Source organism: Eutrigla gurnardus (genome assembly GCF_963514095.1).
Source record: "Eutrigla gurnardus genome assembly, chromosome: 10".
Taxonomy (NCBI): domain Eukaryota; kingdom Metazoa; phylum Chordata; class Actinopteri; order Perciformes; family Triglidae; genus Eutrigla; species Eutrigla gurnardus.
Window position 1 is genome coordinate 24,794,176 of NC_139924.1, and position 24,397 is coordinate 24,818,572.

General features: G+C 38.3%; 2 protein-coding genes across 4 annotated transcripts in view; both read right to left on the reverse strand.

The window, feature by feature from the left end:
- The window catches only part of LOC311020277 (rho guanine nucleotide exchange factor TIAM1-like), a 39,097-nt gene extending 36,133 nt beyond the window's left edge, over nt 1–2,964 (reverse strand). Inside the window, exon 1 of one of the 2 annotated variants that reach the window (XM_084020238.1) lies at nt 2,823–2,964. The gene's annotated coding sequence lies outside the window, so the exon portion shown is untranslated. The remainder of the gene's footprint in view (nt 1–2,822) is intronic. The other variant, XM_084020239.1, reaches the window with a different exon arrangement.
- Nucleotides 2,965–3,503: 539 nt separating this feature from the next.
- Nucleotides 3,504–23,954, reverse strand: LOC311019399 (SR-related and CTD-associated factor 4-like). 2 transcript variants are annotated; one of them, XM_084018780.1, is made up of 18 exons: nt 23,752–23,954; nt 22,598–22,681; nt 22,262–22,306; nt 21,978–22,139; nt 21,759–21,876; nt 21,459–21,592; nt 21,227–21,373; nt 21,046–21,119; nt 20,058–20,154; nt 19,651–19,734; nt 19,350–19,429; nt 18,427–18,614; nt 16,605–16,705; nt 16,387–16,500; nt 16,124–16,280; nt 15,926–16,020; nt 4,791–4,929; nt 3,504–4,555 (listed from the first exon to the last, which is right to left on the reverse strand). In XM_084018780.1, exons 1-18 carry the CDS (start codon nt 23,779–23,781, stop codon nt 4,137–4,139), a joined length of 2,268 nt encoding a protein of 755 aa, XP_083874906.1. In that variant the 5' UTR covers nt 23,782–23,954; the 3' UTR covers nt 3,504–4,136. The 2 variants fall into 2 exon arrangements, with proteins under 2 accessions (XP_083874906.1, XP_083874905.1); XM_084018779.1 differs by having other exon boundaries at nt 3,504–4,558.
- Nucleotides 23,955–24,397: the final 443 nt, after the last annotated feature.

The following is a 24,397-nucleotide window of genomic DNA, read 5'->3' on the forward strand; positions in this document are numbered from 1 at the left end:
TCGAAAAAAGCTATAAAAAGTCATAGTATAGTATGTCAAAAAAAGTTATAATATTGTATGTTAAAAAAAAGTCAATATATAATGTTGAAAAAAGTCATAGTTTAGTATGTCGCAAAAAAGTCAGTCTTGTATGTCGAAAAAAAATATCATATATAATGTTGAAAAAAGTCATAGGCTAGTATAGTTGAAAAAAGTCAAGATAAATGGTCATAACATATTATATGGGAAAATTCATACTATAATGTGTTGAAAAGTCACAAATAGTATGTAGGAAAAAGTGATAAAAAGTCATAGTATAGTATGTCATCAAATATCACCTGAAGTTCACGACCACCACTCTGCAATTTTCCTGGTGAGAAAAATATCCAACTTGTGGAAATATTATGTACAAAAGCTAAACTACAACCACAACATATCTCGTCTTGTTTAAACAAATGGTTCAACTGAAATACAAACATTACAGTAACAGGATTCAAACATCATGTAGAAACACTGGTTGGTGTGTCAAAAATTAAACCACTTTAAATAACAATACAGAGGGGAGATGTGAATTAACCATATGGCACTAAGCAAACCACTGTCTGTCTTCAGTATTTACTTTGCAAAGACGTGAAAAGTTATGTGCAAGTGGGACGAAAAATTAATAATTCATGAAGAACACTTATCAGGGTTAAATTATGCACATTTCAAGAAATCAACTGTCTTTGGTGGAACATGACTATACATGCATGAAGAACAAAGTCATGGATTGTGCAAAAAGGCCCCCAAATTACCATATGAATGTTTAGACATTCTTTCATGTGTGGCTAGGCCAGTCACTACACTGCTCAAGTTGGGCGAACATTTAAGATGGACCCAAGCCAGAGCGGGAGCAAAACTAGTTTCAACTTGACTAGAGACAAACGGACAGAGGGCGAGGTCTTCGTGCAGGCATGTCACACAGGTGAGCTCAGGTTACCACCCTGAGGACACAACACTGAAACCATTCTGCTTTAAACTCCACAGAATGGTTGTTTTCTTCCCTTGGTTCACCACCGGCAAACGTATTCAGGCTGCAGTTTGGGTCATGAGTAGCTACGGTAACCAGACACCTTCCACCGGTGGATCATTTTCTCTGCCTTAAGCCATGCCTTGGATAACGTGAAACAACTAGTCCCCATATATTAAACCAGACTTAAAAATGATGAATCCACCCCAAAACTTGAGTCTTTTGAGAATCAAACGTTGAGTCTGAAATATTAATGCACAAAGACAATTGTTTGCAATACATTGACTCGATGGATCCGTGGAGGAAAGCTGAATTAGCTTCAACACTCAAACCAAAAAGAGCAGTTGATTAAAAACAAAATCCACTTTCTATTTGGATATGTTATTTCAGGTAGAACCAAATAAGGGGCACGTTTGTGTTTTGGCATTTTTCAAACTTCTGGATTTATTACACAGTTACAGTTTAAATACATGAGCAATAACATTTCTCAGTTACATGTCGGGGAAACTAGAACTTTAGTATTCAAGTCAATTCTTTATTTAGCATGCGATTTGCTGGAGTTAAAAACCCTCATTACAGACATGAATTCAAGCCACTGCTTTCTGTGTAGAAGTACACGGCAGACTTCTTCCAGCCATCTTTCAAGTGCACATTTGTTTGATACTCAAATGGCAAAGTTAGTGGTCAGGAATGCCACACTACTTTTGTTTTTGTTTGTTTTCAAATAGATAATTACCGTCACTGTAGGTTGAAATGTTACTTTAACACATATATCACTGAAAATCTTCTGTAGTTGACCATGGTGCAGCAGTAAATACATATTTTCTCTGGTTTCCAAAGCCAGTTTATACTAGACTCACCATGAATACAATGTACTAACTGAGAAAAACTGCACCTTATCCTCCCATTGGTATAAGATTGTTTGTATAAAAACAATATTTTTCTTGGAAGCACAAATTGAAGAGGACACAGTGACAACATATACATGTCTGCACAACACAGAAAAGCATCTAAATATTATGGTATATCCCATGAGCAGCACTGCACACTCAGCTTGGCTGCCTGTGTTTCAAGCTGTTAGGATGATTATTACAACCAGACAGAAATACAACAGGAAGACACCACTTCCAGCAGCACATCATGACAGGGACACTGCAACGAACTTGACACCATAAGGTCAGCGGAGTGAAGCACAAATGAGCAATTGCCTGCACATGATCTCTTCGACAAGGCAATGTGTAGACACAGCAACAACAGTCTGGATCATACAACACGGGAAAAGATGCAACCAGTGCGATGAAATGGCCCTGCTTCATGCAACAATTTACCGCACTGAGGCCATCCCTCCTCTCCCAAACAGTATCATGAACACCTCGAAGGTATAACGACAGACAGGTTGCATGTTTTTGCTGCATGTCTTGTTGAACCAGCATGCTATTGCTTAATGAAAGTAGCCATTTAGGATGCGCATTCATGTACCGGGGAAGAAATGGAAACGTCTAAACGTGCATGTTAACCCCGCTGTTATAGTGTCCGTCCGCCGTCATTCGGGCTGCTTTACCCTCAAATCACTGACGCCTGACTGAAGGAGTCGACACAAGATGCGCAACACCCAGTGAACGAAAACGCAGTTTTGTCGGCCTTTTTTCCACCGGACCGCGCCGGCCTCCCCGGTGCGGCAGCATCTGTCACCCGTGATAAACTTGCATGTTTGACTGACGCGGTCATGCGTCCATACGGCGTTAGGACCACGCGGAAACAGGCTCGCACATCGAGCCTAGTATGCATGTCATGATAAAGGAAAAAGCACGCTGCCCGGTCTCCTTTTACATACCTGTCACCGACGCCGTCGGGATCCGGCTGCTTCCGCCCCGACATTGAAGTCTTCATGGTTCTCACGCCGGTATATTGCCCATCCGTGTGTCCGAACGCAGCCGTCTCTCACACGTCTGAGCGTCCACAGACCATGCGTGTTGTTTCCCCACCGCTGAGAGGGGCGGAGCCCGCGGACCTTGGAGACGGCGTGCAAGTGGATCACGACGACGCCACTTATTTATTCCCAGAGCCAATCAGCTGCGTTTCACCTCGAATCGGCATTCAATGACACGCAGTATTACTGGAGAGTGTTTAGTTTGAGAATTACGTGAAATAATCTCTTTCTTTAACACGCGCGTGTCATTCAGAGGGTATTTGGTTCAGTCCGTCTGTGCATCCCATCTCCTGCAAATACAGGTGCTTTTTATTCAACGTGAGCAATGAAGTGCGATGAGAACTACAGACTGAGGTATAAACTGACTTCTATCTAAACTGTAAAAAAACAGCTTTATAATTATCAAGATGAAATAACTGTTGTGTAGCCTATCTGTATGTTATACTGAACATCATGATTGCTGTTTGACCAGTGATGAATAAAACTGATAAGAACTTCTTATGTATGGCTATTTATCAACCCAGCTCTGAGAAAGGTGTTAAAACATGTCAGCTTGATGGACACAAATAAAATAATCTGATCAAATGGTAGTACCTCTTTTTTTTTAATATTCACTGCATGTGATCCTACAAGGTGTGACCTTAATGTACAACAGAGGTTGGCCATGGTAACAGGGTTTACTCTACCCTCTACTGGCAGGACATTAAATCTTCTGCTTCAAATGAAACCCAACTTCTCAGCGGAAGAATTAAACATCAGTGTGTTACAAAGGCATTTTTACTAAAAACAAAATACCAAAAACTGTATGAATTATAGATTTGTACAGTCTCCTTCCATACACAAAAACTCTGGTGAGGGAATAAGCTCAAAAATACAGACTTTGCCTTTGTTTTTACCTACAAATAACTAATATTAGACTTAAGCATAAGCTACACAACTTCAAATATACAAAAGATAGCAAACACCAACAAGCAGATACAGTATTTACAGCAAATAGTCACTTCTCTGGTCAACGTGGAGGAGCATGGACCACATTCAGAACAGTGTCATGATTTTCATGATCTGACACGAAGAAAAGGTTCTGGTGTTGTCAAAGAAAGTCTGTTTATGCACCCCCAATTATTTACAGCAGTCCGAGTTGAACCAGATGTTTTGATACTCATCCTGTCACAGTGATTCAGCATCCTCCCCCCCTCAGGTCCTTCATTCAACCAACCTCTACCACCTCCCTCTGTGGAAGGGTGGGCACCCAAACCCTGGTCTCCCATTTCCGAAAAGCCTCCCTTCTCTGTCATCCATGCCCTCTGGTCCCATTGATGGATGTCGATGGAAAGGAGGGCCACGGGGAGGAAAGGGCAAAGGCATTCTGAACCTATCCGGTGGAAAGATGTGTCCTCCGGGCATCATTTGTGGGGGCATGTGTGGCATGTTGGGTGGCGAGAGGAATGGAGGTAGATGAGGATTCTGCATGCCGGGAGGAGGCATACCCGGTCTGGAACCCTGCATGACTCCTGGGCCTGGCATGCTCATCACTGGTGCTGTAGGAGATCCCAGGTGGTTGTCAGTGCCCAGATCTGAGGATGTGCCCGTGTCTCCTTTGGAATCCTTGGTCGACTCCTCTGGAGGTTTTACACTTCCTGCTACAAAGAGGATAAGGTTTTTATTAATCCCCGGTGGGAATTAAGTATTGTGGCAGAACAAAAACAATAGACCAGACAGGACAAGTTTAAAGAAGTAACATCAAGACAAGAACAGTGACAATATTACATCACAGATGTGTTCATATTATCCTCAACTCCAAAGAGAAGACCCCATCCCCTTTAGATGATTTTTGAAAAATCCACACTTATTTCTTCTATGTAAATGTCTTACCTGTTACCAACTTTATGGGGTCAAACTCTGTGGGCATGAAAGGAGCTCCTCCTGGAGGCAAGGATGTAGGGGACAGCAGGATGGGGCCAGGAAAAGCAGGTGGGCTTCCGATGGGTGCTGCCTGTTGAACCGGTGGCACCTGCAAGACAAGGAAACACAGCGACATCCATGTTAGGAAAAGATGAAACTGAAATGTATGTCTTCTGATTCCCAAAGCATGAAGCAGCGTCTTAATTCGAGGCCATTTGTATTCATCTTCATCACTTTTGACAAAGACAGACATATTATCAGTTTTTCTACAGTCTTAAGATGACATGCTCCAATGTTAAGAAAAAAATCATACATCATGTTTAGTGTCATCGTAAAAAAGTACAAACGTGTGTAGAAGAGGAAGTCCACAGATAAAAAAACAACAGGTTAGCACACTTATAAGGAAGAATACCTGTAAAATATTTTGGGCATACAAAATATTTTGGACAGAGAGGCATTAAAATAAGAAAAGTTCACATCAATCTTAAAAGTGTCTGCATATCAACTTGTGGGGTGATTTTTGGAATGGAGTGGTGGAAGAAATTACACTGTTTATACAAGGTATACAAGAAAGGATGTTAAGTACAGATAGGGAGATATTATTGGTTTTCTTTGTCACATTCTTGACTGGGGTGTTTTTGATTGTGTGTGATGAGGACACACATAGTGGTTTATTTGTGGAGATGGATGCTGGGAAGGAGAGATGGTTTGAGTATTGATGAGTTAGTATATAATAGGGGTAGAACTACAAAAGCATGTTGTTTGTTTCTCCATCATTTAGGACATGAAATGTTAATTTATGTTGCTTATGTTCATTGTAATTTATACATACATACATACATATATTTTAAATGTTCAAAATAAAGTAAATTGGCCCTGTGATAGACTGGCGTCCTGTCCAGGGTGTACCCTGCCTTCGCCCAATGACAGCTGGGATCGGCTCCAGCCCCCCGTGACCCTGATACAGGATAAGCGGTAGAAAATGGATGGATGGATGGAAAATAAAGTAAATTCAAGACTAATGGGTTGTGGTTGCAGTTGTTTATATTGCTTAACACAGCATTAAGTACCTATATATTACCAAGTATACACACACACACACACACACACACACACACACACACACACACACACACACACACACACACACACACACACACACACACACACACACACACACACACAGTACTTTGTAATCATTACAATTTTGAATTGCAGCTGTAAGAGGCTGCTGAGGGACAATGACATTTGAGGTGAATTATTAACCAAAAAAGGCTTCCAGACGGTGCAAATCCCTGTCCCAGCAATGCAGAACAATTGTCTTATTGTTCTGCGTTCCAAACAACCAAACATGTTAATTTGAACAAATTGCTCCAACAAGAATACATTTGGGATTTGACAGTTCTTCTCTAGTTTCTATAAAGGAAAGGATGACAAATATGTTTTGAGATATCCTGGTGACCAACAAACTAACAATGAACAAAAGCGCTCCCTCCCTCTCTCATAACTGCAATGACATGATGATTATAATTATAATCATTCTGTATTCTAGAACTAAAGGTTTATGTAAATATGAAAATTGTATGGGTATATGAAATAGCATGAGACATAATAGACGGTTGCTTTTATCTATAATGACAAGTTAACGCTGTTTAAGGCAAATAATGGTGATACTGTATTTACAATTTCAAAGTTAGTCAGAACGACAAAAAGCTATTAATGAAGTCGCAGTGAAATCATATCCAACATTTGAAATGTTAACCGATAACCTATTTTATAAGTATTATTAGTGATGCACACAATTTAAACATGTATGTCCAATAAGACCATTGATGCGTTCATTTAACTCAAATTCATCATTATATTTACATTTTCCCCAGATGGTATTCATCTGTCATACGTCCATCCTACAACCCTAACACTATTGTTTACATAAATTATATTTCTCTCCATGAACACATGATAACTATTGGTCACAGACTCACTGAGCACATTAAATTAAAACCTTTAGCCTACCAGATACTGCAAGGTGATCACCTGAAGTCTCTCCTTGGTGCCAAAGCTGGCTGAGGGCACACAGGCTACAGAGCAAATCTAGATATAAATCATGTTAGTGATATAGAATGTTATATGTTGTTGTCCTTCAAAAAGATCCTGAAAGGCCTCCAAAACATCAGTACAAAAAATAAAATACCTCGAATGATTCATGTGTTCAACAAGTTGAGAACAACCAAAGTCAGAGTGTATTTTCTCTGTGTGAAATATGGATCAGTACAAAAGATGCTCTCACTTCGGTTTCTTTTTTTTTTTTTTTTTGCCACTTGCACATGAAGTAACCTCATAGCAGGGGAGGGGATGCATCCATCCGAGTTATGCCTGCATTTTTCTAAATTTGCCTACAGCAGCCTTAAAGCTATTCAATTTTATGTTGTTTTGCAACATATGACTATAGCTTCACGGGTGTAAAACGGACCCAATTCAGGTTTAACATAACTGTTTAAGTACTTGCACTTCATTATTCATTACTGGAAGTAAATATAGAGTATGATTTAATTTGAACTGCAGCAAAAAAAAATAAAAAATCAAACACAAAGGCAACATAATAACAGAAGATAAATGTTTTTTATGCAAGCAAAATATTTCATGCTGTTTAACTACTACGTACATACAGTTGAAATAAATTAAAGGCAGTTCATGTCAAAACAGCCTCGGTGCAGTCAGAACTGCAGGAATAGCAACAGAGGGATCTGCTCTTACCCTGGTGTTTCCCTCCATCAGCAGAATATGGAGGACATCTGCTGCTCCATTTTTCCTGCAGGTTATTTACACTTACGAAACCCCACGAGTCAGGCAGCTGGGCATTGGTTCTTTGATCAAGTCTCATCTCTGCTGGGTATCAACTCAATGTTTTCACTCGTCAATATAATTCCTTTGTTTATACTCGTAATTTATAGGAGATGTGAAAGGACGGTAATGATGCAGCTCTATAATGAATGTATCTAATATATTATAATCTTAGATTATTCACGAGTAACGAAATGTCATGGTAAAACATTCAAAAGTCAATTTTATTATGAATGAGCCATTCATTACCTCTCCAAGAGAGGGAATTCCAACATTCAAAGATATTTCTTTTACACTCACCTTTGTGAGGCCTCATGTGAGTCTCTTTCCTTCAAATGTCACTTCACTTGATACAGACTGAAAGGAGAAGACTGCTCAGTTTACATTACAACCCATGTTGATGATGGAGCTACCTGAACCTATTCAGTACAAGTCTGAATGCTCTAGAGGAGCTAGACTCAGACCTGTGATGTCTGCAACATGTAGAACGAAGCTCAAGGTTTTACAACATGACACCATATCATTACGGATCTCTCAGTCTCCTCACTTCTCCTGTCTCTTGAATTAAGCTCTCATTCACAAGTACTTCAGTTTATTCTAAGCAGGTTTGAAAGTGTTAAAAATGCAAAACCTTTGTGAAAACCTACATCCAATACAAATTTCTCAGAAAATCTAATGAGTTTGCACTTAACTTCTTCATGAAATAAAAAGAAAACATTTTTGCCAAACTTTGCATAATTCTGCAGCGATATGCTAGAAATTAATTTCATATATTAATTTAATGTTTTGGAAAATAATAACATTTTAAACTGGACAGTCTCCATCCCTTAAAACTCCCAAATGGATCATGGGAAAATGATACATAAACATTTTGAAATTTTCACAGAGCATGGACCATTTACATTTCTGTGTGGTATTTCTTTTATAAATATTATGATATTACTATTAAATATTATATTAAAAAGTGTAATTTACGCAGTTGGAAGTTTTATAGCTATTTTAATTCTGCGAGTCCTAAAATTGCATAGTAAATCACATTTTCAATGTTCTTAGATTGAATAGTTTGTTGCTGATTTTTACTTTTACTTGTTTGCAAGCCATGTCCCATTTATCAATACTTTCTTTACTACTTTGTCAAGATTTATTTTCTTTTTCCTATGCAGTGTACAAAGGTGTTTCAAAAATTCCATAAAAATAAGTGGGAGGCCAATTAAACTGAGTGTAAGGTTATGAAATGTGTTTAAAAACTTGTGTTAAAAACTGCAAATCATTGTAGTTTTATTAGTTTTAAATGGAATGCCAACTGAGCAGTAAAAACTTTAAAAAAAAAAAAAAAAAAACTTTAAAAAAAACCTTGCCCACTTCATTCCGAGGGCTGGCAACATTATTTGTTGTATCCACTTTACTTCAACATGACTGGTTACCTGTAGATTCAAGGCTAATTGTTGACCTGGAAATATCCTCTAAGGTCTGTTTTAGTTATTTATCTATGGCGTATTTATAAATACAATAACAAACAAGGACTCAGGGATGCAAACATCCTGGGGCAATATTTGTTTTAAGAAGTACATTTTAGAATTTCTTTAATTTTTTGACCTCCCAGTGAAACACTGATCTCATACATATGAGCTCTGACATCAGACTTACATCACCGCCAGGTTGCGGTGCGATATTTGCCGTCTGGAAGTTGCAGGAAGATACGTTCTGTACGCAAGATAAGAGATCATTCACGTGGCCTTAAAGTTAAGAGCAGATTTTTGGCATCAAACCAACCTTAAGGCATTTCAGACAAAAATAGATGGAGTAATTTTTTTTTTGCAATTCTGAAACTGAACCACTGTTGGGGCTCTATGGGTATGAGAAGTCAGCATTCACGTGTTATATGTAAATGGAGTATCCTTATAGATTATATATATTATATATTATAGATATATGCTGTATTTCGTTGGTTCCTAAGCTACTGTGGGTAAGTTTCATGTGGTGAATAAAATCCCATCAGCCCCATTATGCCGAGCAGATATCACCTGAACAGGTAACTTCACCTGCATGTTCAGGTACATCATATTTCCTATCCGGCACTGCTTCGCCACATGCCATTTGCTCCCTCGACCACCACTCTCCCCCTCTCTGCTGCCAAGCAAATGGCTGACGTTGAAACACCATTCTTTTAGCGCAAAATATACACACTCGCCACATCACTGTAGTCCAGGTGTTATTTGACACGCAAACCACATACCAAACATACCACACAGACAGAGGAGCCTGTCAAGGTCCCCATCCAGGGATCAAATGTGGTGAAATTGCAGCCTTATGGAGAGTTGATAGGCATTGATGTTGGAAGGACAGCAGCATGTCTTGACAGCGTTGGTGTATGGGATTACGTAGACATAGTGTGTGCGTTTTGATGCAAGTCAGACTGAGCAAGTTGGTGTCAATGGGCCAAACAAAGCTAAAGTTAGCTACTTTCATTGCTCAAATGATTTGGACAGGATAATGTTATACGTAGCAACATAACTGAAAACAAATGGGTTTACCTCAATTTGCATTACTGTGGAAGTTAGTAATCCGGCAGGAGGTACACGTTTGTTTGTGATCCACAGAGGCAGAAGACTATGAAGTAACTCCAAAAGAAAACAGGTGATGGGTGACGAAAAAGCAACATTTCAAAAGCCATGAATCCAAAGAATTCAAATGGGTGCATTCCCTTTTAAAATCAAGAAATAATAATGGTAATTTTGTGGGTATGTGAGATGCTATATAACGTTTTATAGTGATTAGACAGAAATAGAAAAAGCACTACAACTCAAGATTTAGAAGGCTGAGAAGTGCAGATTTCTGTAAAATCGTAAAGATTTCTAATCATTTTCAAAGGAAAAACGCTGTAATAAACAAAAAAACTATAAATAAATAAAATTAATTTTTACTCATCAATCATTTTCTTCAATGTTCATTTGATAGAAAGTTGTAAAAAATGAAAATAAAATGGCTGGGTGGATAAACATACAGGCATGGTGTGCCATCTACTGCTGTTGCATGACACATACATGCAAGTGGTCTCAGTGACAACTAGGAGCTTGCCTTTCGCTTCAGGGCTGGAATTCCACAGATTCAAAGTCGAGGACTTGGTGAGTTTAAACAACCGAAAAATGTGTTTAAACCCACATGAAAGTGTATTTTACGCAATGCATCAAATTCAAGTCCCTTACACTGCTAAATGACTAGCAACATGAAAAGGTTTGGGTTAGTTTCAACTTATTAAGTATCTCTGCTCACTGATCTTGTACTATGATAAAAGCACAACTAGGATTAACTCGTGCATCTTTTATGAGTCTAAGCAAATAGAATACATCTTTTTTGTGCTTCATCATACTGAGCAGGCAGACATTTGGACACATCGTTTTAAGTCCTAATTTGAAATTTAGCAGCTACAGGAAATAGCTGTCATATACAAACTTCTAAAAGTGCGTCCTCTCTTTGGTAGAAGAGGCAATTATCCTTCATGTGAAGAACAGAGTACCACCTTTTCTTTTCTTTAAAACAGTAGTTTGTCTATTGTAATTATTTCCTGATCATAATCCACATTGATAACTATACTCAATTCAACTAGAATTTATTTTACTGATCTTTTAAGATGTGAGAAAGAAGCATAAAAAATGGTTCAGTAATGAATGTATGCTATCCTATTTTTGGACAGAGTTTCGCTGATATCCAAGACTACAATGTGAGTAGTTTGAGCAGATTTGTTCTTCCAGATTTCAGAGCTTTTTCCCAAATTCTATCAACAGCACAGGTTCGAGCACCATGTCCCGTACAAAGAAAAGCATAGATAACTGAAACCTGCTGTATGTAATGCAGTGCATCCTGAAGATAAATTCATGAACAATGACTCAGGCTTTGTTTTGTTCTGGAAACATCCCCCGTTGCCAGAAACATGTCTTAACAATTGAAAAATCTGCAGTCCAGTTTTCCTTAACAACTTTGGTGCACCATTTTGCATACAAGTTGTTTAAGATACTGTCGGCTTACCTTGTCTCCCACTCGGACACTTCCTCCCAATCAGGCCTTTAAGTCCAACCAGCAGCCAACAGTCTGATATTCTGGACCTCAAGGCATCTGTGCAACCTGTCTCTTCAAATAGGTGTAGAGTCTAGCATGCCTGATAAGTATGGCAGGTTGCAGACAGTCCAGCGGGGTCATCTGATTAAACCTAGTTATTTTTACCATTTATTCAGCATGTGGTCATGAGGATTTTTTTTATTTGCTTTAAATCTTTTAACAAATCTCTGCTAATTAAAAAAAGCTCAATATCAGTTTGTAAATCCATGAGTTTAGCGTTCACACCTAATGCAACCAAAACAGAAACAAATTGCTCAACAAGAAGCTGACCAACCATTTAAATGTGTTTGTGTCATTCAACCTCTGGTGGATTGTCAGGACATTATTTGTGTAAGTAGTTGTGGAAATGAACCATTCTAGACAGAATTACTGGTAACTTTGCCAAACCCAGACATTCTGTAAAGTGGAGCTCAGATACTGACAACAGAAACGATCACATAAATGCTTCCCTCTACACATACCACAGTAATTGAAGTTTTTTGTAATTCCCACTTTATTTGAATACGTAATACGGCACAGTACAAGGTTACTAGATGCAAATATTTTGCAAAGCAAAAAGGAGAAACGAATGAATAAGCATTGCTGGATTGAATGCCTATGAGCAGAGGAGCTTCTCTCAATTGTGGATGGAATCACCATATAAGACATCAAAGTCTGCTTATTAGGTGACCGAAAACAACCTTATGATGCAAACAAAGATGCAATTCACATACTGACAACCCTCTTATAGAATAAATAATCTGACATTAATTTAAGGTGAAGTTTCATGAAGATATTTCTCTTTTCATAGTCCCCCCCTTAAGCAGTCTAAATTACTCATAATAATAATATCCCACATCTGTTGCACACATTTTTACTGAGAAGGTTTTCTAAAAGTCTTGGACAGTAAGTTGTAATAAGCAACCATTAATGAGCTGTCTGACCTCTTTGAGAAATGTTCACGTGACAAATGTCGAGCTCAGTGTTCATTTAGAAAGTTAGTTGAAGCGTAAGAAAGCAACATATTTTTTTTGGTGTCAACGTTTTAACTTCTCTCTGTGTTTTTGTTGGATCAAAGGATGAATATATCTGCAATTAGCTGATTCTATCAAATTTATCTAATACCATACCTTGATATTTCAGGTTCATCAGCACTCAAAGCACAGGTATGTTCCATATAAAACATGTGTCTTCCAGTTATACTTCAGGTGTGAAGATGTGACATGTGGAGCTCACAAGCATTCACACAATTGATGACAACTCTGCTGTAGGCAGGGAGGCACTGCCAACTGTTTTTTCCCCCCCATCGTCTTGATGCATCACCAAGTCAAACACGACATATCATCAAGTAGAGACAAACTTGTTTCACCAACGTTCAGGCCGATCAGACAGAGCTAAAAGTTAGTAAGTTGCTTTACATTAAACCTTAGTGTCAGAAAGTATCTTTCACTAAGCTGCAGTTTAACTGCTACTCCGTCAAGCTGCCAGAGCTACAATGAAGCCCGCTGTCTATAACGGCTCTACCTTGGGTTAAATGGATAATGACAGATAATGAAATTAAATCATTACACTGTTCCTGTAAAGCTCATTAAAAAAAAAGCAGCGTACACATTCAGAATAACTTCGGTAGCTTGCATAGCATAGCACCAACACTAGTAAATAGTGAGTATTTAGTAAGTATTTTTAAATAATGTCCAATTGCACTGTAAATGCTAATGTCCGGGGTGATTAAAGAGGAAACTTAGTTCACCATTCAACCCCTCCAGGTAATGGGTATCACTATTACACGCACCCCAGGGACAACGTTGAACCATGATTAGCTTGAAAGCCACAAAACCTGACTGAAAATGAAGAAAATTTGAAACAGTTGCATCAGTCTATGGAGCAGAGCTGTATAATTGTTGAACCCTGATCAGAGCCTGCTGATCCTTCACTATGACTGGCCAGTTCCAGGGGTGGGACTTAGTATAGGCTCATTTTGTTCCGATATATTTTGCAGCTTAGTTGGGGCAACAAAAAGAAAGCTAACATTAGCTTAACCCAAACCATTTGATGTCGTCACAATAGAAGGTCGGCCTCTTAATCCATCCGATTGGACAATGGGGAAAAACACTTTTTTTTTTTACTCTGTGTTAAAAGAACTGCAAAAACATGAGGCGCATAAAGAAAAAAACCTGAGCCGCTCAGCAACACAAAAGCAACAAGCAAAATGCTTCACTCATCTAAAACAATTGCAAAAAGCTGCCCCAGGCTTCTAAAAAGAGCTCTGTCTGATCAGGTCCTTGGCTAGCTTACATTCTCGGATGCAGTGAACCAACAACGTTATAGAATTTTTAAAAGAGCAATGATGTCGGGGACAACCCTGCGCCTGCATACATAAAAAAAATAACAAATGTAAAGCCCAGTCTCTTTTTTCCGTCATGTATTTTTTCTCTCTTTAGTTCTCTTATTAAGTTAGGAAGGTGGATATCATTTAGGTAGAAATATTGGAACAAAAGGAGTATAATAAGTGTTTTCTTTAGTGTCTAAACACCTGAAAAGTATTGTTTTTTCGTTACCTTTAATGAGCTTTTTTTTATCCATCTTTAACTAATCTGCTCCATTGCACTGCCATGTTTCTACAAATAGTGGCTCTAGATGGCGCCATTTCCATTTTTGCATCAGTCTCGAAATTCTCCTTTTATCATGTTTTTTTTATATATTGATCAATGATAATTATCACAATATATAATTATAATAACAATCATAATCAACTCATGGTTTGTATTTTTTCTTTCAGAAAGAACACTACGAAGGAGACAAAGAAATAATTAAATTGAAAATAGTTTTACACTAAAATATATATTTGCCACAAATAGAAGTATTGATACTAATATTGCCAATAATAGTAGCTGCTAAATAGTTAAAATTGCAGTACTGTATTTGATAAAATTCCATGATTTTAAAATATGTTTTAATGACCTTTTACATAATGTGGATACTTCTCATTGCTGTTAAGGTTATCAGTCATCCAGGTCATGGAAATCTGTGAAAGCTTTATCGTACGCAACTTGACTTACTTTAGGTTTTTGAAGATGTTTAAGTAGGGAGTTTAGGTATTTAAGCTCTTGTAGGGTAAATGCTAACAACTCAATTTTAAATTGCTGAGCGGGTGGGTCTAGGAGTCACATGCCTCTCAAAGTACTAATGACCCTACATGAAGTTAAATACCTAAACCGATTGTTCACAAGATGATTAATTATGGGTTATAACATACGATTCTATATTATGAGAACAAATTGGTGACACACTTTTGAACTAAAACTATGGATTTAAGTTAAATACTGAATGAATAAAATAATACACATGTGAACTGCGATACCTATTGCATCAAATACCTTAATAACGAGAAGACATTGAACTTCCTGCCAACCTCTGAAGCAGGTGAGAGTTTTGGAAACATAGGGGCCATTTACAAGACAATGTTTCAACATATGCATAAGTATTTTACTGGCCATTCCTTAACACAACAATGGCATTTCGGGGGGGGCTGCAAACAAACTTTTGAAAGCAAGTTCCAGAGTGAAATCTTTCGAAAATGCAACTCTAACGAGCAAAAAACCTCCCTGTGGGAACTGTGATGCTACGGCATCGACACAACATTGACAATGGCAGATTACTGAGCTATGTCCGTGTTGTTACCTCTGAGCTCCTCCGACAAAGTGTATATTAGCTGCACCATCTCTGTGATCAGCGGACACAGATTATTTACATGCACCAAGGTCTATCTATTTTTGCCGCCACCTATTGACCTGACATGCATACTACAGCGTTTTAGGTTCATTTTTGCCGATCCGATGCAGGTGGATCATTTTGAAACAATCTAAACATTTCTAACATTAACCCTGTATGGAAATATAATAATATTTGCAATTTAATTAGAAGATATTGACAGTCACTTTGGTATTTTGTTTCATTTAAACCTGCAAAGATGTGATTTTTGAAGAGAAGATGAGAAGGTGGTTCGGATAAGCTCCACTACTCATACGCAACAATCATTTATTTTCCTTACTGCCTCCACAATAAATATTGTGAAGTAAACCTCCAGCACCAAGGAAATTAAACCAGTAAAATATCAGCATCTGTAATTTAAAAAAGAAGGTTTTTAAAGACTGTATTAGCATTACCTGAATGTGAGCAGTGACGGTTCCACCTGCTGGTATATTTTCCAGTGCTCCATTTAGAGATGTCTGCTTATTGAGGTCCTTGCCATTTTTCCACTCTGTGCACAAGGGAGAGGTACAATGACAGGGTTAGGAATACCATATCCAATAGCATGCAGCAGGTAAATACGGACCATGCTCAAGGAATGGATAAGTGTTTACCTGGATTTAATGTCTCTGCATCCAGCATACCCCCTTCACGATAGCTCTCCAAATCCTCAACTTTGACTTTGCTCCAGGGAATGTAGGTCACTCCCCGCTCCACGTCCCAGAACTTTTTGTGCGTTGATTTTATACCTTTGTTCAAAGCCCAAGCAATCTAAGAAAGAATGACATTAGCTATGATCAAGCTAAAATCCCTACTAAACCAGTGGTTACAGAACCAATACAAAAAAAGGAAATAAAAGCAATATGTATTTATGTACCTTAACCGGTTTCTGATTGACTTTGTAAGACCCCCTACTGAGTTTGTTCAAGGCTGTATATGCATCTTGTCTGTGAACCATAACAATATATGCACAACCTCTCGGAGGAATCATCTGGACACAGAGAAACAAAAAGGTAACAGTGCAAATACTTCATGACATTATCTTAAACCCACAGAAGATTACAAGGATCTTTGAGATGAATAGTCCAAACTTACATTTATGGATTCAATCTGACCAAACTCTTCTAAAAGAGACATCACGTCAGACTGCTGCGTTTTCTTGTCTAGTTGTCCAACCCAAAGTGTAGTGCTGCAAACTAAAAATCAAAATGAGATTAGTAACTTCTTGTAACATGCAAGAGATTTAAATTGGGTATAACTTTACTATCCGTTTACATTTTAATGCTAGATATTCATTGTTTTCTTTTTATTTGACTGGTATATGTTGTCATGGAGAGGAGAGGGTTGGCTTTAAATGTACAACTCCATTGTAATGGTTACTACTCAGGTTCCCCAGGAAACCTGAAAGTATGAATTGTTTGACAAATCTAGTGGCCCAGGGAATCTAGCTAATGGTTAACCAGATTTACTGGGAATGAGAAAGCAAGCGAAGGGGAATTTTTCGGTTCCACGATGCGTTCAAAGTCTCGGAAGTTTTTCCAAATTACCTACTCTGCCTTTAAGTGAGGGCATCATCCAGGATAATGTTGCAATCAATGTGTTCATAGTAACTTTCTTAAGGGGTTGACAATTTTAAGGGGGATTCCACAGGCCTAAGACTCTCCCTGTGCAATCATGAAGTGATTGTACAGAGACGCATTCCATTCCAGGCACTGGTCAATGATGTTGCGGAGAGCAAATATCTGGTGGATGCAACCCCTGCTCAACCCTTTTGAGGAGAATCCTGCAGAATACGTTACTGGGAGGGCAGTTGTCAGTTGTTGAGGTCACCTTTCTTTGGCAGTTTGCAGAGCTGCCCCTTGCTCCAGCCCTTTGGTATGACATCATGTTCCCATATCTTAGCAAAGACCTCGTTTAGCACAGTGGCAGCTGTGGTGGCATCAGCTTTGAGCGACTCTGCTTCTCTGCACTGATTCTAGCTGCCTTGCAACTTTTCATTGCTGTTAGTACTTCAGCGTTTGTAGGTGAGATGGTGTCATCAAGAATATCATCCATAGGCTGTGGTGTGGTGGGTCATATGGCTCCGACCGATTCAGCACCTCTTTGAAATGCTGAACCCATCTCACAGCTTGCTCCTTCTCGGTTGATATAACCTGTCCCTGTTTGTTTTTGACTGGCATGGTGTTGGTGTAATATTGACCACAGAATGGTTTGGTGATGTTTTACACCTTGCTCAGTTCTCTGTCAGCTGCAGCCAGTTCCACTTTGCTTGCCATATTCTGAATAAAAGGCTCTTTTGTTTCTTGGGGCACTCTTTTTGACCTTGACGTATTTGGCCTTGTTCATCTCCTTCGATGGTAGTTTTACAGGGTGACTAGGTGGCCTCATGCCCATCCCCCAGCCTGGAGAAGGTGCTGATTTTCACATGGCCTCTACCCCCCCATGACCTGCCTGTCTTTGTTAAACTTGCGAACAATATTGCTTTCAGGAGTCATGGAGACACTCAAGCCTCTCCACCTCAACCAAGCCCTCATGGCCCTTGTGACAGGCATGCCATATATGTACGGACTGACTTACTTACTTACTTACTAACTATCTATCTCTATATATAGTAGTAGTATGCATTTGTATAACCTTAATGTTCATATATGATATTTCATATAATATTATATATATATGGAAATAAAGCCTATTAAATTGTATATTCAACTATAAAAGACATCACTTTGGGTTCTGTTAGCTTTGACTAGAACTTGTTTACACAGCAAACTATCAATTCATCATTCAAAAAAATATAATAATCAACAATATTACAATTATGTGCTGTAGCCTGTAGATATACAGCATTGTGGTTTCAAACTATTATAATTATCATCATACATCACATTCACAGGTCTGTTTCGGTTGTAGCACTTACCACTGAGTATCTGGCTCTTTATGCCAGGAAGACCTTTTTGTCTGCGCTCTCTGTCATTCTCTCTTTCATTCTTGTCCTGAGAGCGAGAGCGAGATCTCCAACGCTGTTCTCTGGAGCGAGAATGAGAGCGCTGATGCCGTGATCTCCTTGAACGGGATGTAGATCTTGATCTTCTTCTCCTGGGAGATCTGCAACACAAAATATTGAACTAACTGAAATATGCAATCAACAAATAATTAAATTCCTCAGGTGAATGTTATCCTTTTCACCAATGGCTGAGATATAAAATAACAACATGAACACTGAGTCATGGGAGTCGACAGCATAACCTAGTTATGGATCATAAAAAGATCCAGTGATTTGGATAAAAAACATCCCAGCATTTCCCAGACCTTAGACCCACATAGAGCCATTTTGGTCTTTTTGGGGGGAGGATAGAGGATCTTTAGGAGGGAGATCAGGTCAACAGTAGATGCCTCAAATGTATTTGAGATGCTGGTCAGCATTGTATCAAGTTGCTTTAGTGATAAATCAGAATAAATAAATTAATAAATAATTTTGAAAATCACCATGCCAGTTTTTACTCGCCTAAATCTGGGTTAGTTTGAATCCTTACTTAACCTCTTTCCCAACAAGCTATCATGGCAGGGTTGGTTGGTATTAATCCATCTCTTAGGTGTTATAGTTTCATATGATACCAGTTCAATTTGAAAATCACAAGCATTCTCTAATCCTGCTCTATGTGAAAAAATGTCCTTCTGTTATGATATGACACTATAAATAAAGTTGACTTGAACTAGGGGTGACCCCGAATAATCAACTATATGCTCTAAGGAGTCTGATTCGACTGCTAATCTCTCAGTGACGGGAAAATGTGATAATTAAAACTAGGTATGCAAATAAAGTGATGAGTAGCCTCTTACCTTGAACCAGACCTGGATCTCCTGCCATAGCCTCTGTGTCTGCCCTCCCGCCTCATAGTAGAGTCTTCTCTTGAATTCCCCTATTAGACAATGGTGACATGACAAATGTGTTTCCAGGATTAATGAGCAGAGGATTTCAAGTATCAGTTCAAAGTGGTTTACACCATGAGTGTACACACAGAAACATTCCTGCCAATTGAGAAAGCAAGGTCATTGTCTTGTTTCAATTGTACTAGTAAGAAAGGCACTCGCAGGAATGACATTTTAAGCATTTTAAGCTAAACTGGGTCTGAAGATTTACCTGCGATTGTGAATAAGATTCATTTATGGAACGGAATCCATCAAGCATCATATGATGTTCACCATGACTCATTCCTCCACCATGCTGAGGGGTGACAAAGACACAGCCAAAGGAGATAGCATAGATAGAAAAAATTAAAATAAGAAAAAAGATACATTGTAACTGAAGCGGGCAACAGTTTCACACATTTGATCCTTTACATAATCAAAACATAAATATTTGAAAACATTGTTTTTATTAATGTAAGTGTAATTTTAGCTTGACACCACAAAGAACAAAATGCAAAACGAGCAACTGAATTTGCTCCTAATATTTTGTGGACAACATGCTGGTATTATACTAGAGAGGTAATATGCTCCATTTCAGAGCTACTTGAGTAATTATATAATGCAGTTATAATTGGATACCTCTATACCACCGCTCTGTCCTATCATATGTGGATGAACAGTCTCTGCGTTGGGCATCTGACCAGGAAACTGGTTAAATACGTTTTCAGGAATTCCTCTGTCATGACAAAATATATACAGATATTAAGTTTGGGTATTAGAAACTGTCAAAAGCAATAAAATAATAAAATACATGAAACTAGAACCACCACCTCACAGTTGTATCCCTCCGCCAACCAGTTCTGTTGCAGTTCACATGCACGTCCAACCAAATGTTATCACTTTATTTTATCCTATTAGACATTAATGTGAAAAACGTGCTTTATGAGGACACAGTGACCTTTAACGGCCAACTTCAAATCAGTGCAACCCATAAGCACAGTGGACGTTTGTGCTAGAATTGAAGATTTTCAGTCAAGGCATTCCTGAGATATGAACAAGAATGGTGTGTTCATATGGAGAATCTGTGCAACCGGACATGTTTTTGGTATCTGAAGCATTCTGGTTAACGACTGAGGTCTGAGCAGTATTGATCCCATCATGAATGTGAAAAACAGCCTTCTAGTGTCTGGACACACATCATTCTGCACAGTGACAGTAAATAAAGTAAATAATAAGCAAAACACATTTTTTGAGAGGAGAGGGACTTTAACCTGCCTCAAAACCAGAAAGCCCAAAACCCAATTCCACAAAGTAACCATTTCAAAATATCCACACGATAGTAACCACATTGCCTTTTAATGAAATAAAATTTGGCTACATCAGAGTCGTAACAGCAGGTACTTTTCCCTCTAACAGCTGACTGAAAACACAACTGAATGTCAGCTGCGTTGATTACCAATGGAGCATGTTATTTTAGCTGTCAAAGGAAAATAATTTCAATGGTATGGAACATGCTTCAAAATATCAACTGAAAATGTATGCTGTGCTCTTGTCTTTGCACTTTCATTCAAAACATACACAACAAATGCATAAGCATATATATAGAAATTCAGTTTATGAAACTCACTGTGACTGGGCTCCGCCTTCTTTAGCCGTTATATCCTCAGGTTCATCGTCGTAGTCAAATCGGTCAAGGAGTTTCTGAGAAAATATATACAGAAATATATTACACAGATGAATGAAAAGGATATAGAGATAGGATATATATATACAGCAAATTATGTTGTGACACTGAGCAATGAAATTACCTCAGCTAAAGAGTTTTTCTTCTCTGTGGGTGCAATGTAGGGGTTGAGCTCGGCCACAGGCACCTGAGGTTGGTTTGGTATGTTGTTTGCAATGGTGACTGCCAGGCTCTTATCTGCCTGCTGTAAGTTTTGGAGCATCCGATGCAGCTAGAGGAGGGAGGGAGGGGTCATTCAATTATCTAGGTGTCATAATCCAGAAAAGATAGAGGACTTACACCAATGTGCTGCTTACCTCCTGACCATGCGGCGACTGGAAAAGCTGTGCCACAGCAGCTAAGGCATCAGGAGTGGGTAGCTGGGGCACAGCAGGCACAACTGAGGCACTAGAGACAGGAAGCTGTGTCTCTGGTTGGGGATCAGTGGGAACTGTTTGGATAACAAAAAAACAACACTGACACCTTTGCATACAGGTCATCAAATAGTGGACAAATTATAACCTCACTTTACGTTATCATCAGGTAACACTCGAATGCATTATTACCAACATTACTCACAACTTTTTTAACATGTATTATTATATTTATTTATTTACCTTCCAGTTCAGGAGCATGTTCAATGGCTCCATTGGCCATATCCATCAGAGGCTGAATGATGCCCATGTCAAACACACCATTCTTCTGCCACAGGTTCAGGACGCGGATAATTTTGCTCTGAAAGAAAACAAAAAAACAATCCCAATCTTTAAATATTTCTGATTATCTTAAATTGTTATTATAGAAACAGCATTTCAATTAACATACAAATACAGTACCTTGTCATCCTCTGGGCAGTTGTAAAGGTTTTGGAAGGTATCTGTGAAGTTCTTCAAGAATCTGGGCGCAAATACATCCTTGTCAACACCAAACTGATGTCGTGACTGTCGAACAATGGAATCCACCACATACAATCCAGGGACTTTTAATTCTGGCTTGCACTATTGGAAAAAATACAAACAAAAACAGACAATTAATTACTATTGTCTCATGACAAATTGCATTTGCACACTGAACTCAAATGTATAGTTTAATGTAAAGTAACATGCTCTATAGTACATACCTTCTTGATGAACTTTTCAACAATCTGGACAACATGTTTGTAAAGCTAATAAAAGACAAAAAAATAACATCAGCCACAGCATACAAGATAATACATTAATCATGCTACAGATAAGACCACAGAGGTAGGGAACAGATGAAAAAATAGGGAAAATTGTCATTATTTTTGTTATATACTACATACAAAACTTATAGTGAATCAAATTACAATTCAAAATGCTTTCAATATAATGACAGCATTTTATTCTAACCAATCTAAATCAAAATGTCTGGGACATCACCACATCATTAGCCATTCTTTGCTATGAAAATCAAACTGATACGGCATTCACTTTACCTTTATAGCTTTGATGGCTGATTTTGTCACAGACATCATCTTAGCACGGGATATCGGAGGCTTCATGTCAATCATGGAGAACAACTGACAATAGTAAAAAAAAAAAAAACTGCATCAGTAAAATTAAAAAACAACAATATTAAAATATACAATAAAATTGGAATAGTCATTAACACCACAAAATACAGTTACATACAGCCATTTCCGACTAATGGATACTAGAAAATGTTGTAACATCAAACTGGATATAATTAACAAATAAGAAGGCTTAAACAAGATTTTCTGAATTAAAATACAGACTACTTGACAAGGGTTGCAACATCTTCTTTGTAGAGAGAACAACGTGACATAATTTGTTTTTACTCAGCTTGGTAAAACTTAACTTGTAGTTTATAACTATATCCGAGCATCTGTGATTAAGAAGATTGGATTTTGTTGATTGTAATTAATTGACAATGTTTATCGTCATTGGTGTTGATACCCGTTACCAGCAGTCAGTTGAAAGCAACACGGAAGTGAATATAGCACCTGAAATTCATGTCCCACCATCAACGACATACACTTTCAAAATACAGCAAGACAAAAGAAGTCCAGAGTCCTCGAGTATCAACAATATACGAGCACATATTGATAAGCTTAACCCATGTTGGTTTGTTGTGCGTTAATAACGTTAAATTGAAGTTACACTCATTTCTTCAAAACAAGCAACATTAAAGCCTAGCCGTGCTAACGTTAACAAAATATGTAGTTGTAATAATGACAGCAGGATACAATTATATGATATATACGGCTATAGAAGCTAGTGCTACCCTAACGTTAGTATGGACAGTTCTGCTCTCGGTAAAGTAAAATGTTAGCTGGAGACTAAATCCACAGGCCTTGCCAGATTAACGTTAACGTACAAGCGTTGAAGTCGATGTAAGCTAACGGCTAACGAATCCAAACAAACCATGTTTACGTTTTAATCGACCACGTTCACGGAAGCCAATACACCACCCAAAAAATTATAAAAACTCGGCTGTTTAAGTTGAATAATTACTATTATATCAGCCATAAAACAAATGACCTAACAGACACCAACTGTCATTACTTAGCGGTTACGCTAGCCGTCTGGTTTAGCTTTTTGGACTGGGCTAAAACACGAGCAAACTTACCTCCATATTGAACGCGTTCACTGCGTCCATAGTGGCTTTTTATATTGAAAACCCGGTTGGAAAACAGTTCTGTGTCGAGACTCTACCAGCACATAACGTTAGCTAATGTAAATAGCGACGCTGAAAGGCTATATTTTGATGCTGATTACATTGCGAGTCAAAGCTCTGCTATGCTAGGAATACTGGCTTCGAGGTCCCACCCCAGCGTGCGCGTGTCAGCGTCCGTCTTCTTCTACTACAAAAAAACGTTGAAAGTGCACAACGCCACCTACTGTGCCGGATGTGTAACACCATGGCTTTGCGAGAGTTTTGTATGATTGCACGTCGTGCAGTTTAAAACACTGTGGATTGGCACATGGCTTCGTTTGATGTCACGGCAGTGGTGTCAGCAGGGAAATCCGCTTTTTAAATACCTTAAAATAGTTTTACATTGTATATAGTATATAACTGAATTAGAAATATTACTTACTGATACTGATTACTGATAATTAATAATAATAATAATAATGGAATGAGGTGCACCTCATTAGACCATCTTATTGATTGCAAACAGAGCAGTAGGACACAGCATTAGGTATTGTTTTATTAGTCCTGTTCCCATGCTGAGTTCTATTTCAGTTTACCTGAATGTTTCCCTGTTGAATGG